We start from the raw sequence: 14,835 nt of genomic DNA, 5'->3' as shown, positions 1-14,835 counted from the left end.
AATTCCTCAGTGTTATTCTTTTGGAGGATCTGTCCTGGGCCCAGCACGTAAGAGCAATTACAAAGAAAGCACATTAGTGGCTCTACTTCCTTAGGAGCTTGCAAAGATTTGGCATGGCATCTAAAACTCTGACAAACTTCTATAGATGTGTATTGGAGAGTATATTGACTGGCTGCATCACAGCCTGGTGTGGAAACACCAATACCCTTGAATGGAAAATCCCACAAACTATGGACTCATTTTCAAGGACTCTTCATCTTATGTTGTCAATATTTATTGCTTATTTATTTATTATTATGCTTTCTTTCATTTTGTATTTGCATACTCTGTTGTCTTCTGTACTCCGAACGCCCAAATTGGGTGGTCTTTCATTGATTATGTTATAGTTATTATTCTATAGATTTATTGTGTATCCCCACAAGGAAATAAATTTCAGGGTTGTATATGGTGTCATATATGTACTTTGATAATAAATTTACTTTGAACTTAGAACTTTCAATTTTGATACTATTTGCTTTTTAACTGGTGTCGTAAATGCACCTTGCTAAATGTCAATCTTCAGAAATATATATTATTTGTTTGTTTATTTTTGGTAATATTACCTTGGCCTGGAGGAACATTGTTTCATTTGGTGGTATACATGAATACGGTTGAATGACAATAAACTTGAACTTGAACTTAAACATTGAACATCAGTTCACAAGGCTGTGAGAGGGGCAGAAGCAAGGAAAGCTCCCAGGGCCCCTTCTGATAGGTGCCAGTCACTAGGAGACAGAGCTTCAGCAGCAAATTACACTTGGGGTCATTGAGCAGAGCTTTGTGGTCATGTGCCTGTAGTCCATGGCAAAGTCAATGCCAATGGCAGATCCCATTAGCACAGGTGGCCTGCGTTCTTCAGTAGAATTGAGCAGATAAAGTCATCTTTGGGGTGGAGAGAACTTCCAACTTCCCCATCCCCCATGTGCTGTTCACTGCAGTAACAGAGAAGCAGGGATCTGCTGCAGTTGCTTAGAATGACCCAGTGATGAAGAAACTCACAGGCAAAGTGACCTTGATCTCAACGAAGTGAGCAGTCCAGGCCCAAGACTGTGGCAGAAGATCATCCCTCAGCAGGACACATATCACCATTCTAACAGCTTGGAAAGCCTCCGCTTGTGCCATGTTGGTCATCCGAGAGGTCCAGTTGGAGTGGAATGTGCTAGAACACTCTCTGAGCACTCGCACACCACCTGGACTGGCAATTCATCACCTTATTACCCCCCCCCCCCAGTATTTCTTCACCCTCTGACTGTGAATTGATTGCTGTTTGGTAAATGATTTTATTTTCTATAGAGCTCATTTGTTGAAGGAGTTTAAATCAAACTGAATGTTATGTTTTTCACAGACCATGGAGGATTCGAGCTTTTGCTATGAATTATTTGATAATTCTGCTGCAACTTTCATTCCTCCACTTGAGGGGGGTAACGAGTCAGTGTTAGGAGAAGAATGTGGTGAATGTCATTTGATTCATATAATCTCCAACGGCAGTAATTATTAATGCAGGTAGTACTGCTTATTACATTTCTCTGAGTGACTAATACAAACAATGAAATGGAGTACAAATGATGGAAGCCATTTAAATTATTTAGAATTCATTATTTTCCTTGTTTTTGCACCATCTTTTTTCACAGTATAGTATAAATGTATGTATAATTTATATTCTGTGTATTGTAACGTACTTGCCTGTGATACTGTACTTGTACCTCACCATGAATGTGCAAAAGATTTGCCCACCCCACCATTTATTGTCCATCCATTGTGAGTTCCAGGATTTAGACTCAACATGGGCACCACGGTAGCTATATGGTTAGCATGATGCCGTTATAGCTCGAGGTGTCGGAGTTTGCAGTTCAATTCCAGTTCTGTCTGTAAGTAGTCTGCACAGTATCTCCTCCCCATGAAATGCATGGAATTTCTCTGGGTACTCCAGTTTCCTCCCACAGTCCAAAGATATTCCAGTTATCACGTAACTGTAAATTGTAAATTGTAAATCGTCCCATTACTAGGCCAGGGAGTTTGGAGTTCAACAGGAGGTTGCTGGGAGTTATGGCTTGAAAGGCAGGAAGGGCCTGGTCTGCACTATATCTCTAATTAAATAAATGTGTTAATAACTGGTAACATGTTTCCAAGGCAGAGCTGGGAGAGAACCTACAGCAGTTGGTGTTCCTGTCCTTCTCAGTGAGAGAGGCGTCGGGTTTGGGAGCTACTGTCTGGGTAACAACAGTGCATTTTGTAGATGGTGCTGGAGGAGGGAATGGAATGCCTGCATTGGTTGATAAGGCAACAATCAAGTAAGCTGCCTTGTCAAGGGTGGTAAGACCATAAGACTTAGCAGCAGAATTAGGCCATTCAGCCCATCAAGACGACGCTGCCATTTAATTGTGGCTGATTTATTTTTCCCTCTCACTCCCACTTTCCTGCCTTCTTCCCATAACATTCAACACCTTTACTAATGAAGAACCTGTCATCGTTTGCTTTCAATATACCCACTGACTTGGTCTCTACAGCTGTCTGTGGCAATGAATTCCATAGATTTATATCCGTTTGGCGAAAGAATTTCCTCTTAATGGTTGTTCTAAAGAGATATCCTTTTATTTTGAGTCTGCAGTCTCTGGTCCTAGATTTTCCCACTACTAGAAACATTCACTCTGTGTCCAGTCTATCCGGGTCTAACAAGAGACCTTCCAGAGATCTGTTGGAGCTGCACTCATCTCCTTCCCCACCACTGTTATGATACGCACTCAACTGCACCAGCTTCTGGGGTTTAGATGCTCAGACTCTCCGGAATATGGATAGCTGGCATGGCCCCTTTAAAGATTCAGGTCCACCCCACTAATTGGCAGCCATGACTTGGTGCCAGAACTTTAATATTTAAAGAGCACCTGAACAGAGTTTCGGTGCTCAATCATCAGCTCTACTTTTGGATTCCCATCTTGCATCTAGTTTTGAACCCTGTTTTCATTCAGCCTTGATTCGTGACTCAGTTCTGGTCTCAGATACTCCAGCATTTAGGTCCTAGAGCATCCTGGTCTAGGTCTGTCTTCACAGTACGATTGAGCCTAACATGGATCCAGTGAGGTATCAGAGCCCTTCATCAGCTACTGCAAGAAAATTTCAAGACCGAGCTTGGAGATACACGACCCCATGGTCACCATGTGCCAACTATCGCAGGGAGGAAGCCAAAGTCGCTTGCATGAGGCTGTCAGTCAGTCTGCAGAGCCCAGAGAGATTTGGTGGTGCCTCGAGCTTCCTCGCTCAATGTTCAAACTCCAGCCAACCTGGTTCCTCTGGAGTGCGGAAAGGTGGCCTTCATGATCTCTCTCCTGACTGAGAGAGCCCTGCCTGGGCCACTGCGCATTGGGAGGAATTTGGAGGAATTCATGGCCGCCACGAGGAGGGTGTTCCATCATCCTGTTGGAGCACGCTGACGCTCGAACCACCTGATGGAGGTGTGTCAGGGTGATCCATCTGCAGCCAACTACACTATTGAGTTTGGACTTTGGCCCAAGAGAGCAGCTGGAACACGGAGGCCTTGGCCACTCTGTACCTCACGGACTGCGAGATGAACTAAAGGACGCCCTTGCCTTGGAAGAGCAGGTTAGAGGCTTAGAGGCTCTGATTGACTACTTCAATAATTGTTTAGTGGAGCAAAAGTGGGACAACCTCAAGAGGTCGAAGAGGGCTAGCCCGAGCCCAGCTTCAATGCATCGCAGTTCTACTCCCCGATCTCGAACAATGACCAGGCCATCTCCTGCACAGGGTCCTGTCAAGCTCATGCAAACCGATTGCACAAGACTCTCCGCCACTGAGAGGTTCTGGCATTGGAGTCAAGATTTCTGCTGTTACTGCAGGGAAGCAGGTCACCTGCAGACAGAATGTCCGAAGCTGCAGCTGGCCAGAGAACTGTTAAGACCATCTGGTGGCGGGAGGTCTGTGATGGGAGCAGCCACTACTCCCAACCTCAACAATTTTGGTGTCACGCTGAAGACGGAGATCTCCTGGGGTATGAACAGATGAGAGGTGAATGCTTTTGTGGAGTTTGGGGCAGCTGGAAATCTCCTGTATGTGGGGACGTCCTGTCAGCTCAATGTGTCGCTGCAGGAGTTGAGCCAGCCCATGCCTGCAACTTTGGGAATAGAGAACTGCTCGTGGTCAAGTTGGCTCTGGAGGAATGGCATTACTGGCTCAAGGAGGCCAAGAACCCTTCTGTCATATGGACAGACCACAAGAACCTGGCTTATATTCAGGAGGCTAGGTGGTCAAGGGCTCCTCCACCCTCTGCCTGTTCCAGACAGACATGGGATGCACATCTCCATGGACTTTGTCATGGGACTTCCACCTTCCAAGGGGTAGACTGTCATCTTGGTCATTGTGGATCGTTTTTTGAAGGCCTGCAAACTCATCACCTTGGACAGACTACCTTCTGTGGTGGAGATGGCGGAAATTGTCCTGTGCCATTTCTTCAGGATCCATGGTTTTCCAGTGAACATTGTGTCGGATCGTGGGCCGCAACTGTGTACAGTTCTGGTCACCAAATTATAGGAAGGATGTCAATAAAATTGAGAGAGTACAGAGGAGGTTTACTAAAATGTTGCCTGGGTTTCATCTCCTAAGTTACAGGGAAAGGTTGAACAAGTTAGGTCTTTATTCTTTGGAGCGTAGAAGGTTGAGAGGGGACTTGATAGAGGTATTTAAAATTATGAGGGGGATTGATAGAGTTGACGTGGATAGGCTTTTTCCATTGAGAATGGGAAAGATTCAAACAAGAGGACATGAGTCGAGAGTTAAAGGGCAAAAGTTTAGGGGTAACATGAGGGGGAACTTTTTTACTCAGAGAGTGGTAGCTGTGTGGAACGAGCTTCCAGCAGAAGTGGTTGAGGCAGGTTTGATGTTGTCATTTAAAGTTAAATTAGATAGATATATGGACAGGAAAGGAATGGAGGGTTATGGGCTGAGTGCAGGTCGGTGGGACTAGGTGAGAGTAAGGGTTCGGCAAGGACTAGAAGGGCCGAGATGGCCTGTTTCCGCGTTGTAATTGTTAAATAGTTATATGGTTAATTTGTGAAAACCATCATAATCTCTCCGAGCAGCCAGGGCTGTCATGAGTTGGCTGTAGGGGCTGTAGGGGAGGGGTCCAGTTACGACATGCACCCAATTGCGCCAGTTTCCGGGGTTTAGACGCTCTGACTCTCCAGAATGTGGATAGCTGGTGTGACCCCTTTAAAGATTCAGGTCCGCCCCACTAATTGGCAGCCATGTTTTAGTGCCAGAATTTTAATATTTAAAGAGCACCTGAATGGGGGGTCAGTGGTCGAGCATCAGCTCCACTTTGGATTCTCATCTAGCCTCTAGATTTGAACCCTGTCTTCATTTAGTTTCGGTTCTTTTCTCAATTCTAGCCTCGGATACTCCGGCACTTGGGGCCAAACCATCCTCCCCTAGGTCTCTCATCACAATTTATTTTCCTTTTTCTGAATTAGCACTCATGTTGTTATATATTTTTGTGTAAATTACGGTAATTTAAGTTGATGTTAACTTGTACTGTGCTGCTACAATGAAAAAGCTAACTTCCATGGCATTCATACCCTGTAAAATGACAATAAATTTGAATTTGAAGGTTGACAGCACTAGGAATGACATTTATGAACTTTTGATCATGTAAGAAATAGAAGCAGAAACATAGAAACATAGAAAATAGGTGCAGGAGTAGGCCATTCGGCCCTTCGAGCCTGCACTGCCATTCAGTATGATCATGGCTGATCATCCAACTCAGAACCCTGTACCAACCTTCCCTCCATACCCCCTGATCCCTTTAGCCACAAGGGCCATATCTAATTCCCTCTTAAATATAGCCAATGAACTGGCCTCAACTGTTTCCTGTGGCTGAGAATTCCACAGATTCACCACTCTCTGTGTGAAGAAGTTTTTCCTCATCTCGGTCCTAAAAGGCTTCCCCTTTATCCTCAAACTGTGACCCCGCGTTCTGGACTTCCCCAACATTGGGAACAATCTTCCTGCATCTAGCCTGTCCAATCCCTTTAGGATTTTATACGTTTCAATCAGATCCCCCCTCAATCTTCTAAATTCCAACGAGTATAAGCCTAGTTCATCCAGTCTTTCATCATATGAAAGTCCTGCCATCCCAGGAATCAATCTGGTGAACCTTCTTTGTACTCCCTCTATGGCAAGGATGTCTTTCCTCAGATTAGGGGACCAAAACTGTACACAATACTCCAGGTGTGGTCTCACCAAGGCCTTGTACAACTGCAGTAGTACCTCCCTGCTCCTTGTACTCGAATCCTCTCGCTATGAATGCCAGCATACCATTCGCCTTTTTCACCACCTGCTGTACCTGCATGCCCACTTTCAATGACTGGAGTATAATGACACCCAGGTCTCGTTGCACCTCCCCTTTTCCTAATCGGCCACCATTCAGATAATAATCTGTTTTCCTGTTTTTGCCACCAAAGTGGATAACTTCACATTTATCCACATTAAATTGCATCTGCCATGAATTTGCCCACTCACCTAACCTATCCAAGTCACCCTGCATCCTCTTAGCATCCTCCTCACTGCTAACACTGCCGCCCAGCTTCCTGTCATCTGCAAACTTGGAGATGCTGCATTTAATTCCCTCATCCAAGTCATTAATATATATTGTAAACAACTGGGGTCCCAGCACTGAGCCTTGCGGTACCCCACTAGTCACCGCCTGCCATTCTGAAAAGGTCCCAATTATTCCCACTCTTTGCTTCCTGTCTACCAACCAATTCTCTATCCACATCAATACCTTACCCCAATACTGTGTGCTTTAAGTTTGCACACTAATCTCCTGTGTAGGACCTTGTCAAAAGCCTTTTGAAAATCCAAATATGCCAGATTCACTGGTTCTCCCCTATCCACTCTACTAGTTACATCCTCAAAAAATTCTATGAGATTCGTCAGACATGATTTTCCTTTCACAAATCCATGCTGACTTTGTCCGATGATTTCACCGCTTTCCAAATGTGCTGTTATCACATCTTTGAAAACTGACTCTAGCATTTTCCCCACCACCGATGTTAGGCTAACCGGTCCATAATTCCCCGGTTTCTCTCTCCCTCCTTTTTTAAAAAGTCAGGGTTACATTAGCCACCCTCCAATCCTCAGGAACTAGTCCAGAATCTAAAGAGTTTTGAAAAATTATCACTATTGCATCCACTATTTCTTGGGCTACTTCCTTAAGCACTCTGGGATGCAGACCATTTGGCCCTGGGGATTTATCTGCCTTTAATCCCTTCAATTTACCTAACACCACTTCCCTACTAACATGTATTTCCCTCAGTTCCTCCATCTCACTGGACCCTCTGTCCCCTACTATTTCCGGAAGATTATTTATGTCCTCCTTAGTGAAGACAGAACCAAAGAAGAATGCCATTCAGCCCCTCCGTTCATGCTGTTATTCACTGAGATCACAGATGATCTCTTCCACAACCCATTTTCCTGCACTAAAACCCCTCAATTATTTTAATATCCAAAAATCTATTATAGAAATATAGAAACATAGAAAACCTACAGCACAATACAGACCCTTCTGCCCACAAAGCTGTGCCGAACACGTCCCTACCTTAGAACTACCTAGACTTTACCCATAGCCCTCTATATTTCTAAGCTTCATGTAGCCATCCAGGAGTCTCTTAAAAGACCTTATCGTTTCCGCCTCCACCACTGTCGCCGGTAGCCCATTCCACACACTCATCACTCTCTGCGTAAAAAACTTACCCCTGACATCTCCTCTGTACCTACTCCCTTAAAACTGTGCCCTCTTGCTCTAGCCATTCCAGTCCTAGGAAAAAGCCTCTGACTATCCACACGATTAATGCCTCTCATCATCTTATACACCTCTATCAGGTCACCTCTCATCCTCCGTCGCTCCAAGGAGAAAAGGCCGAGTTCACTCAACCTATTCTCATAAGGCATACTCCCCAATCCAGGCAACATCTTTGTAAGTCTCCTTTGCACCCTTTCTATGGTTTCCACATCCTTCCTGTAGTGAGGTGACCAGAAATGAGCACAGTACTCCAGTGTGGTCTGACCAGGGTCCTATATAGCTGCAACATTACCTCTCTTTCTTGCATTCAAGTGTACAGGCCTAGCCTATATAATCTCTCCTCATATGGCAAACAGTAAAACATAAAAAAAGATAATAAGAAAAAGAATTTTTGCCATCCCAAGAATTAAGCTTATAACCCTTTGCTGTATTTGCACTGGTACAACCACATCCTTTCTCTGGTAAGGAGCAACGTTCCCTCTAGTTTTTTTATGGCTGCACAGACCAACCATTGCTCTAAGCAGAAATTTTTACACAGCCTGAAAACTGTACTGTATTTTAATATGAACATTACATTTAAAACTATTCTAGCTGTGCAATAATAAAGGCTATTGCATGGGAGTATTTCAGCTACTGCGCAGTTTCGAGGGAACAGTTGTATGGAGTCTCAATCTGTACACAGTCGTTGACCGGTTCTCAAAATAAACACTCCTGTTAAGACCCCTGCTCTTTACTCAAATCCTCTTGCAATAAAAGCCAATGTGCAATTGTCTTTTCTAATTGTTTACTGTAACTGCATACAGGCAACCTTACATTACAGGAGGCCTGTGCTCCTAGAAACTGGACGATATTGTGTTTTCCATTATATAAAACCACGCCATCTGAACATGTGTGAAGAAACACAAGTTGAAAAAACTATGTGTCTACTTATTTACTTTTTTCCCCCCACATAAATTCTGTAAGAACAAATGTTATTGCATCCCTCAAACTTTTGAATTGTGATTTAGAACCATAGAACCGTAGAACATTACAGCACAGAAACAGGCCTTTTGGCCCTTCTTGGCTGTGCCGAACCATTTTCTGCCTAGTCCCACTGACCTGCACACGGACCATATCCCTCCATACACCTCCCATCCATGTATCTGTCCAGGTTTTTCTTAAATGTTAAAAGTGAGCCCGCATTTACCACTTCATCTGGCAGCTCACTCCACACTCCCACCACTCTGTGTGAAGAAGGCCCCCCTCAATGTTCCCTTTAAACTTTTCCCCCCTCACCCTTAACCCATGTCCTCTGGTTTTTTTCTCCCCTTGCCTCAGTGGAAAAAGCCTGCTTGCATTCACTCTATCTAAACCCATCATAATTTTATATACCTCTATCAAATCTCCCCTCATTCTTCTACGCACCAGGGAATAAAGTCCTAACCTATTCAACCTTTCTCTGTAACTCAGTTTCTCAAGTCCCGGCAACATCCTTGTAAACCTTCTCTGCACTCTTTCAACCTTATTAATATCCTTCCTGTAATTTGGTGACCAAAACTGCACCCAATTTGTGAATTCTGTAAGGGCAGATCTCAGTCACCCAATTGGCCGTAAGGTAGGAGTTGCCTATATTGTGACAAATTTCGGTTATTTATGTGCAAGACACCCAGGTCCCTCTGAACACCAACACCAACAATCTCTTACACTTAAAAATACCCCAGTTTTTTTTTGTTTCCTGTCAAAGTAGATAACGCTATTTTTTTTTCACATTACATTCCATCTGCATGTTTGCAGCCATTCTCAATCAGTCCATATCCTTTAGAATCTCTCCGCATCTTCCTCAGAACTGGCAACGGCACCTGACTTTGTATCACCAGCAAATCGGGATCTTTTTTACTCACCCTCTCTTCTAATCATTGAAATAGATTGTAATCATCTAGGACCTCAGAGAATCTGTACCCTACTCCTAACCTCACATCTCCGAAACTAATTGGTAATTCCAGCCATTAACTAATTTTCAACCTACACTCGTATACTACACAAAATAACAGAAGTTCTGATTGATTTAAAAACCTTTTATGGAATCTTATCAAAGGCCTTCAAAACATAATATCCCATATACACTGGTTCTGCTTGATCTATTTAGCAAGCACAAACCTAAAACATCAGGCAGAATTGTTAAATATAATTTCCTTTCATAAATCTGTAATGACTCTGACAATCCTATTATTTTTCTACTTATCCTGATACCACTTCCTGCAGAATCTAGCAATTTTTATCCCTATGACTGATTGCAACTTATTAGTACTGTGGAACTCAGGTTAAATTTCTCCCCTCTGAAAGTGTTGGCCCTTGGGTGATTGGAATATTGAGCTAAACTGAACCTGTGACCCCCAGGCAATCTAACTTTGATAAGATTACAAACAAGAGAAAATTTGCAGATGCTGGAAATCCAAGCAACACACACAAAATGCTGAAGGAACCCAGCAGGCCGGGCAGCATCTATGGAAAAAAGTACAGTCGACGTTTCAGGCCGAAACATTGACTGTACTCTTTTCCATAGATGCTGCCTAGCCTGCTGAGATCCTTCAGCATTTTGTGTGTTGATAAGATTCCTTACAGAACCTTATCAAAGGCCTTACTGAAGTCCAGATAGATAGACCACATCTACTACTCTGCCTTCATTGAGTTTCTTGGTTACTTCTTCAAAAAACTTAAAGAACAAAATGGAGCTGCAAGAGAAGACCTCCCCATTAACTATCTCAAGTTGTGAATCCTTCACATCTTTCTCCACAGAGAATAAATATTTATTGAGGAGCTTTCCCATCATCCGACTATCCAGGACAATTAGTTTCAGTTTCCCCCTCTCTCTTTGTCAACTGCTCACTGTCACACCTCTCTCTTTTTGTCCCAGCTCATGTTCTGTCTCACTTTCACTCTGCCCCTCTCTCTATCGTCTGCTCTGTCTGTTCTGCACTTGCAGTGTCTCTCTCTATCTAGCTATCTATATCTCTCTCTCTTTCTCTCTTGCTCCACCACAACCACCCCCCCCCCATCTCCCTCTCTCTCCCTCCTTCCCACGCTCCCATACTCCATCAACACTGCACAGCTGGGACAGTCCAGATTTTGATCATGTTCCAAAAGTGGAAATTGAACTCACAGCCTTGTGAACCAGCTGTGATCATGCTGTCATGAGGTTCTGGTGATACTATTTACTCCTGCAAGATATTACCAACTAACACTTAGTGAATTCTGAAATTTGTGTAAAATTTCCAAGTGCTCTAAAGTAGAATTATTCACATTTCACAAGATCACAAGATCACAAGACAAAGGAGCAGAAGTAGGCCATTCGGCCCATCAAATCTGTTCTGCAGCTCCCCCATGAGCTAAACTATTCACCCATCTAGTCCCAATTTCCGGCTTTTTCCCCATATCCCTTGATACCCTGTCAATCTCCTCCTTAAACACCCTCAATGATCGGGCCTCCACAACTGTATGTAGCAATGAATTCCATAAATCCACGACCCTCTGGCTAAAAAAATTTCTCCTCATCTCTGTTTTAATTGAGTACCCTCTAATTCTAAGACTATGGCCTCTTGTCCTGGACTCACCCACCAAGGGAAACAACCTTCCCACATCTACTCTGTCCAACCCTTTCAACATTCGAAATGTTTCTGTGAGATCCCTCTCATTCTTCTATACTCTAATGAATACAATCCAAGAGCCGACAGACGCTCCTCATATGTTAGCCCCTGTATTCCAGGAATCATCCTCATAAATCTTCTCTGAACTCTCTCCAACATCAGTATATCCTTTCTAAGATAGGGGGCCCAAAACTGCACATGGTATTCCAGATGAGGTCTCACTAATGCCCCATAGAGCCTCATCAACACCTCCTTACTCTTATACACTATTCCTCTTGAAATGAATGCCAACATAGCATTCGCTTTCCTTACCGCTGATCCAACTTGGTGGTTAACCTTTAGGGTATCCTGCTCGAGGACCCCCAAGTCCCTTTGCACTTCCGATTTTTGAATTTTCTCCCCATCTAAATAATAATGTGCCTGATTATTTCTTCTTCCAAAATGTACAACTGTACATTTGTCAACATTGTATCTCATCTGCCATTACTTTGCCCACTCTCCTAAACTGACCAAGTCCCTCTGCAACCTTTCCATTTCTTCAACATTTCCTGCTTCTCCACCTATCTTGGTGTCATCCGCAAACTTGGCCACAAAACCATTTAATCCATAATCCAAATCATCAATACACATCGTAAAAAGAAGCAGCCCCAACACCGACCCCTGCGGAACACCACTAGTAACCGGCAACCAGTCAGAATAGGATCCCTTTATTCCCACCCTTTGCTTTCTGCCTATCAGCCAATGCTCCACCCATTTCAATATCTTTCCTATAATTCCATGGGCTCTCATCTTATTAAGCAGCCTCATATGCGGCACCTTATCGAAGGCCTTTTGAAAATCTAAATACACAACATTCACAGCCTCTCCCTTGTCAATCTTATTCGAGATTACCTCAAAAAATTCCAATAGGTTGGTGAGGCAGGATCTTCCCTTCATGAAACCATGCTGGCTTCGGCCTACCTTGTCATGCACCTCAAGGTATTTCATAACCTCGTCCTTGAGGATTGACTCCAATATCTTTCCAACTACCAGACTAATAGGTCTGTAATTTTCTTTTTGCTGCCTCCTTCCTTTCTTAAATAGCGGAACTACATTTGCGACCTTCCAGTCTTCCGAAACCATGCCAGAGTCTATTGATTCCTGGAAGATCATTTCCAATGCTTCCACAATCTCCAAAGCCACCTCCTTCAGAACCCTTGGGTGCACCTCATCTGGTCCGGGAGACTTATCTATCCTTAGTCCACTTAGCTTCTCAAGCACTTTCTCTCTAGTTATCTTGACTGTACCTAATTCTATTCCCTGATACCTCTGGCTATCAGGTATATTGCTCATGCCTTCCACTGTGAAGACTGATGCAAAATACTCATTCAGTTCCTCCGCCATCTCTTTGTTATCCATTATAATTACTCCAGCATCACTTACAATCGGTCCCCTATCTACCCTTGTCACTCTCTTACTCTTCATATATTTAAAAAAACTCTTAGTATCCTTTTTTATGTTAATTGCCAACTTCCTTTCATAATTCATCTTTTCTTTCCTAATGACTTTCTTAGTTTCTTTCTGTAAGTTTCTAAAGGTCTTCCAGTCCTCATTTTTCCCACTAATTTTTGCTTCCTTGTACGCTGTTTCTTTTGCTTTTATTTTTGCCTTAACCTCTCTCGTTAGCCACATTTGTGCCATTTTTCCATTCATGATTTTCTTTTTTCTTGGAATATATTTTTCCTGTATTTTCCTTATTTTTTGTAGGAATTTCATCCAATTCTGCTCTGCCGTCCCTCCATTTATCTCACTTTTCCAATTGACTTGGGCCAGTTCCTCTCTCATACCACTGTAATTTCCCCTGTTCCACTGAAATATCGATACACCTGATACCAGCTTCTCCTTTTCAAATTTGAAACTGAACTCAATCATATTATGATCACTACTTCCAAGAGGTTCCTTTACCTCCAGCTCCCTAATCGCCTCAGGTTCGTTACACAGCACCCAATCCAAACCAGCCGGTCCCCTGGTGGGCTTCTGGACAAGTTGCTCCAAAAAGCCATCCTGCAGGCATTCTACAAACTCCCTCTTCTGAGATCCATTACCTTCCTGACTTTCCCAAACCACTTTCATATTAAAATCCCCCATAATTATCTTGACATTTTCCTTCTGACACACTTTTTCTATTTCCAGCTGCAACTTGTAGTCCACATCCCGGCTGCTGTTTGGAGGCCTGTATATAACTGCTATTAGTGTCTTTTTACCCTTGCCATTTCTTAATTCTGCCCATAAGGATTCTACCTCTTCTGATCCTATGTCCCTTCTTTCTATGGATTTGATATCGTTACTTACCATCAGGGCCACGCCACCCCCTTTACCTACCTTCCTATCCTTCCTGTACACTGTGTATCCTTGGATATTCAGCTCCCAATCACATCCATCATTTAGCCATGACTCGGTGATGGCCACAATGTCATATCTTTTAACCTGTAGCTGTGCAGCAAGGTCATCCACTTTATTTCTAATGCTGCGTGCATTTAAGTACAGTACATTTAGATCGGTACCTGTTGTCACTTGTGCTATATTTCTATTTTGCAGCAAATTATCCTGTATATTCACCAGCCTGTCCTTCTTACCATCTTTGTTGCACAGTATTTTTGACTTATTTCTATTTTCCTCTTCCTCGACCCTAACACCTTGGTTTCCTTCCCCTTGCCAACTTAGTTTAAACCCTCCCTAACAGCTATATTAAACAATCCCATTTAAGTGACACTTTCTCTTGAGCATTACTCTATATTGCTAGGATACAAATATTCTGGTTACAGCTCAGGCCCACTCTCTCCCTTACCTGTTGTTGAATTATCTGCACTGTCTGAGGCTTCTGCTCCCAATCTGGAGAGAAATAGACATCATTCTCTGAAAAATACATTCCCTTCACACAGAGACTCCACAGTCTGAACCGAGAAATTCTACTGTGTATATTCAAGTAAACAGCATGAGAAACAATACAATTGGTCACCATGGAACCCAGGTCTAAACACTGACGTGCCTGAGATGATTTAACCAGAGCTTTGTTTACTTCAATGAAGCGAGCCCCAGATCTGTCATGCAATTGTCAATATTAAAGAAAGAATAACCCATCTGGACATGTAATGAAGCAATGTTGGTGAATTGATTTGTTCCCATCAATGCCGATATGCTGACCTCAGGTGACGCTGGTTTCCTTCCTGTGAATATCTGAGAGGGCACTGCCATATGGGAGCTGCTACCTTCCATCACAACCCTTTTAATGAAACCCTTTTAACTCTCTGCAGATGCTTCCTGAACTGCTATGTGAAGCATATTCTGGTTTTCTTTCACATTTCACAAGCTGCCCATTGGTCA

At 43.3% G+C, this 14,835-nt stretch overlaps 1 protein-coding gene across 1 annotated transcript in view; it reads right to left on the bottom strand.

The window, feature by feature from the left end:
* The window catches only part of LOC134340509 (proline-rich protein 29-like), a 35,809-nt gene extending 20,974 nt beyond the window's left edge, over positions 1–14,835 (bottom strand). The window contains exon 1 of the mRNA XM_063037824.1: positions 14,300–14,835. Coding sequence (XP_062893894.1) covers positions 14,300–14,473 — 174 coding nt within the window. The 5' untranslated portion in view covers positions 14,474–14,835. The remainder of the gene's footprint in view (positions 1–14,299) is intronic.

This window comes from Mobula hypostoma, chromosome X1 (assembly GCF_963921235.1).
Source record: "Mobula hypostoma chromosome X1, sMobHyp1.1, whole genome shotgun sequence".
NCBI lineage: Eukaryota > Metazoa > Chordata > Chondrichthyes > Myliobatiformes > Myliobatidae > Mobula > Mobula hypostoma.
The sequence above is the reverse complement of the archived record's forward strand: the minus strand, read 5'-3'. Positions and strand labels throughout refer to the sequence as shown.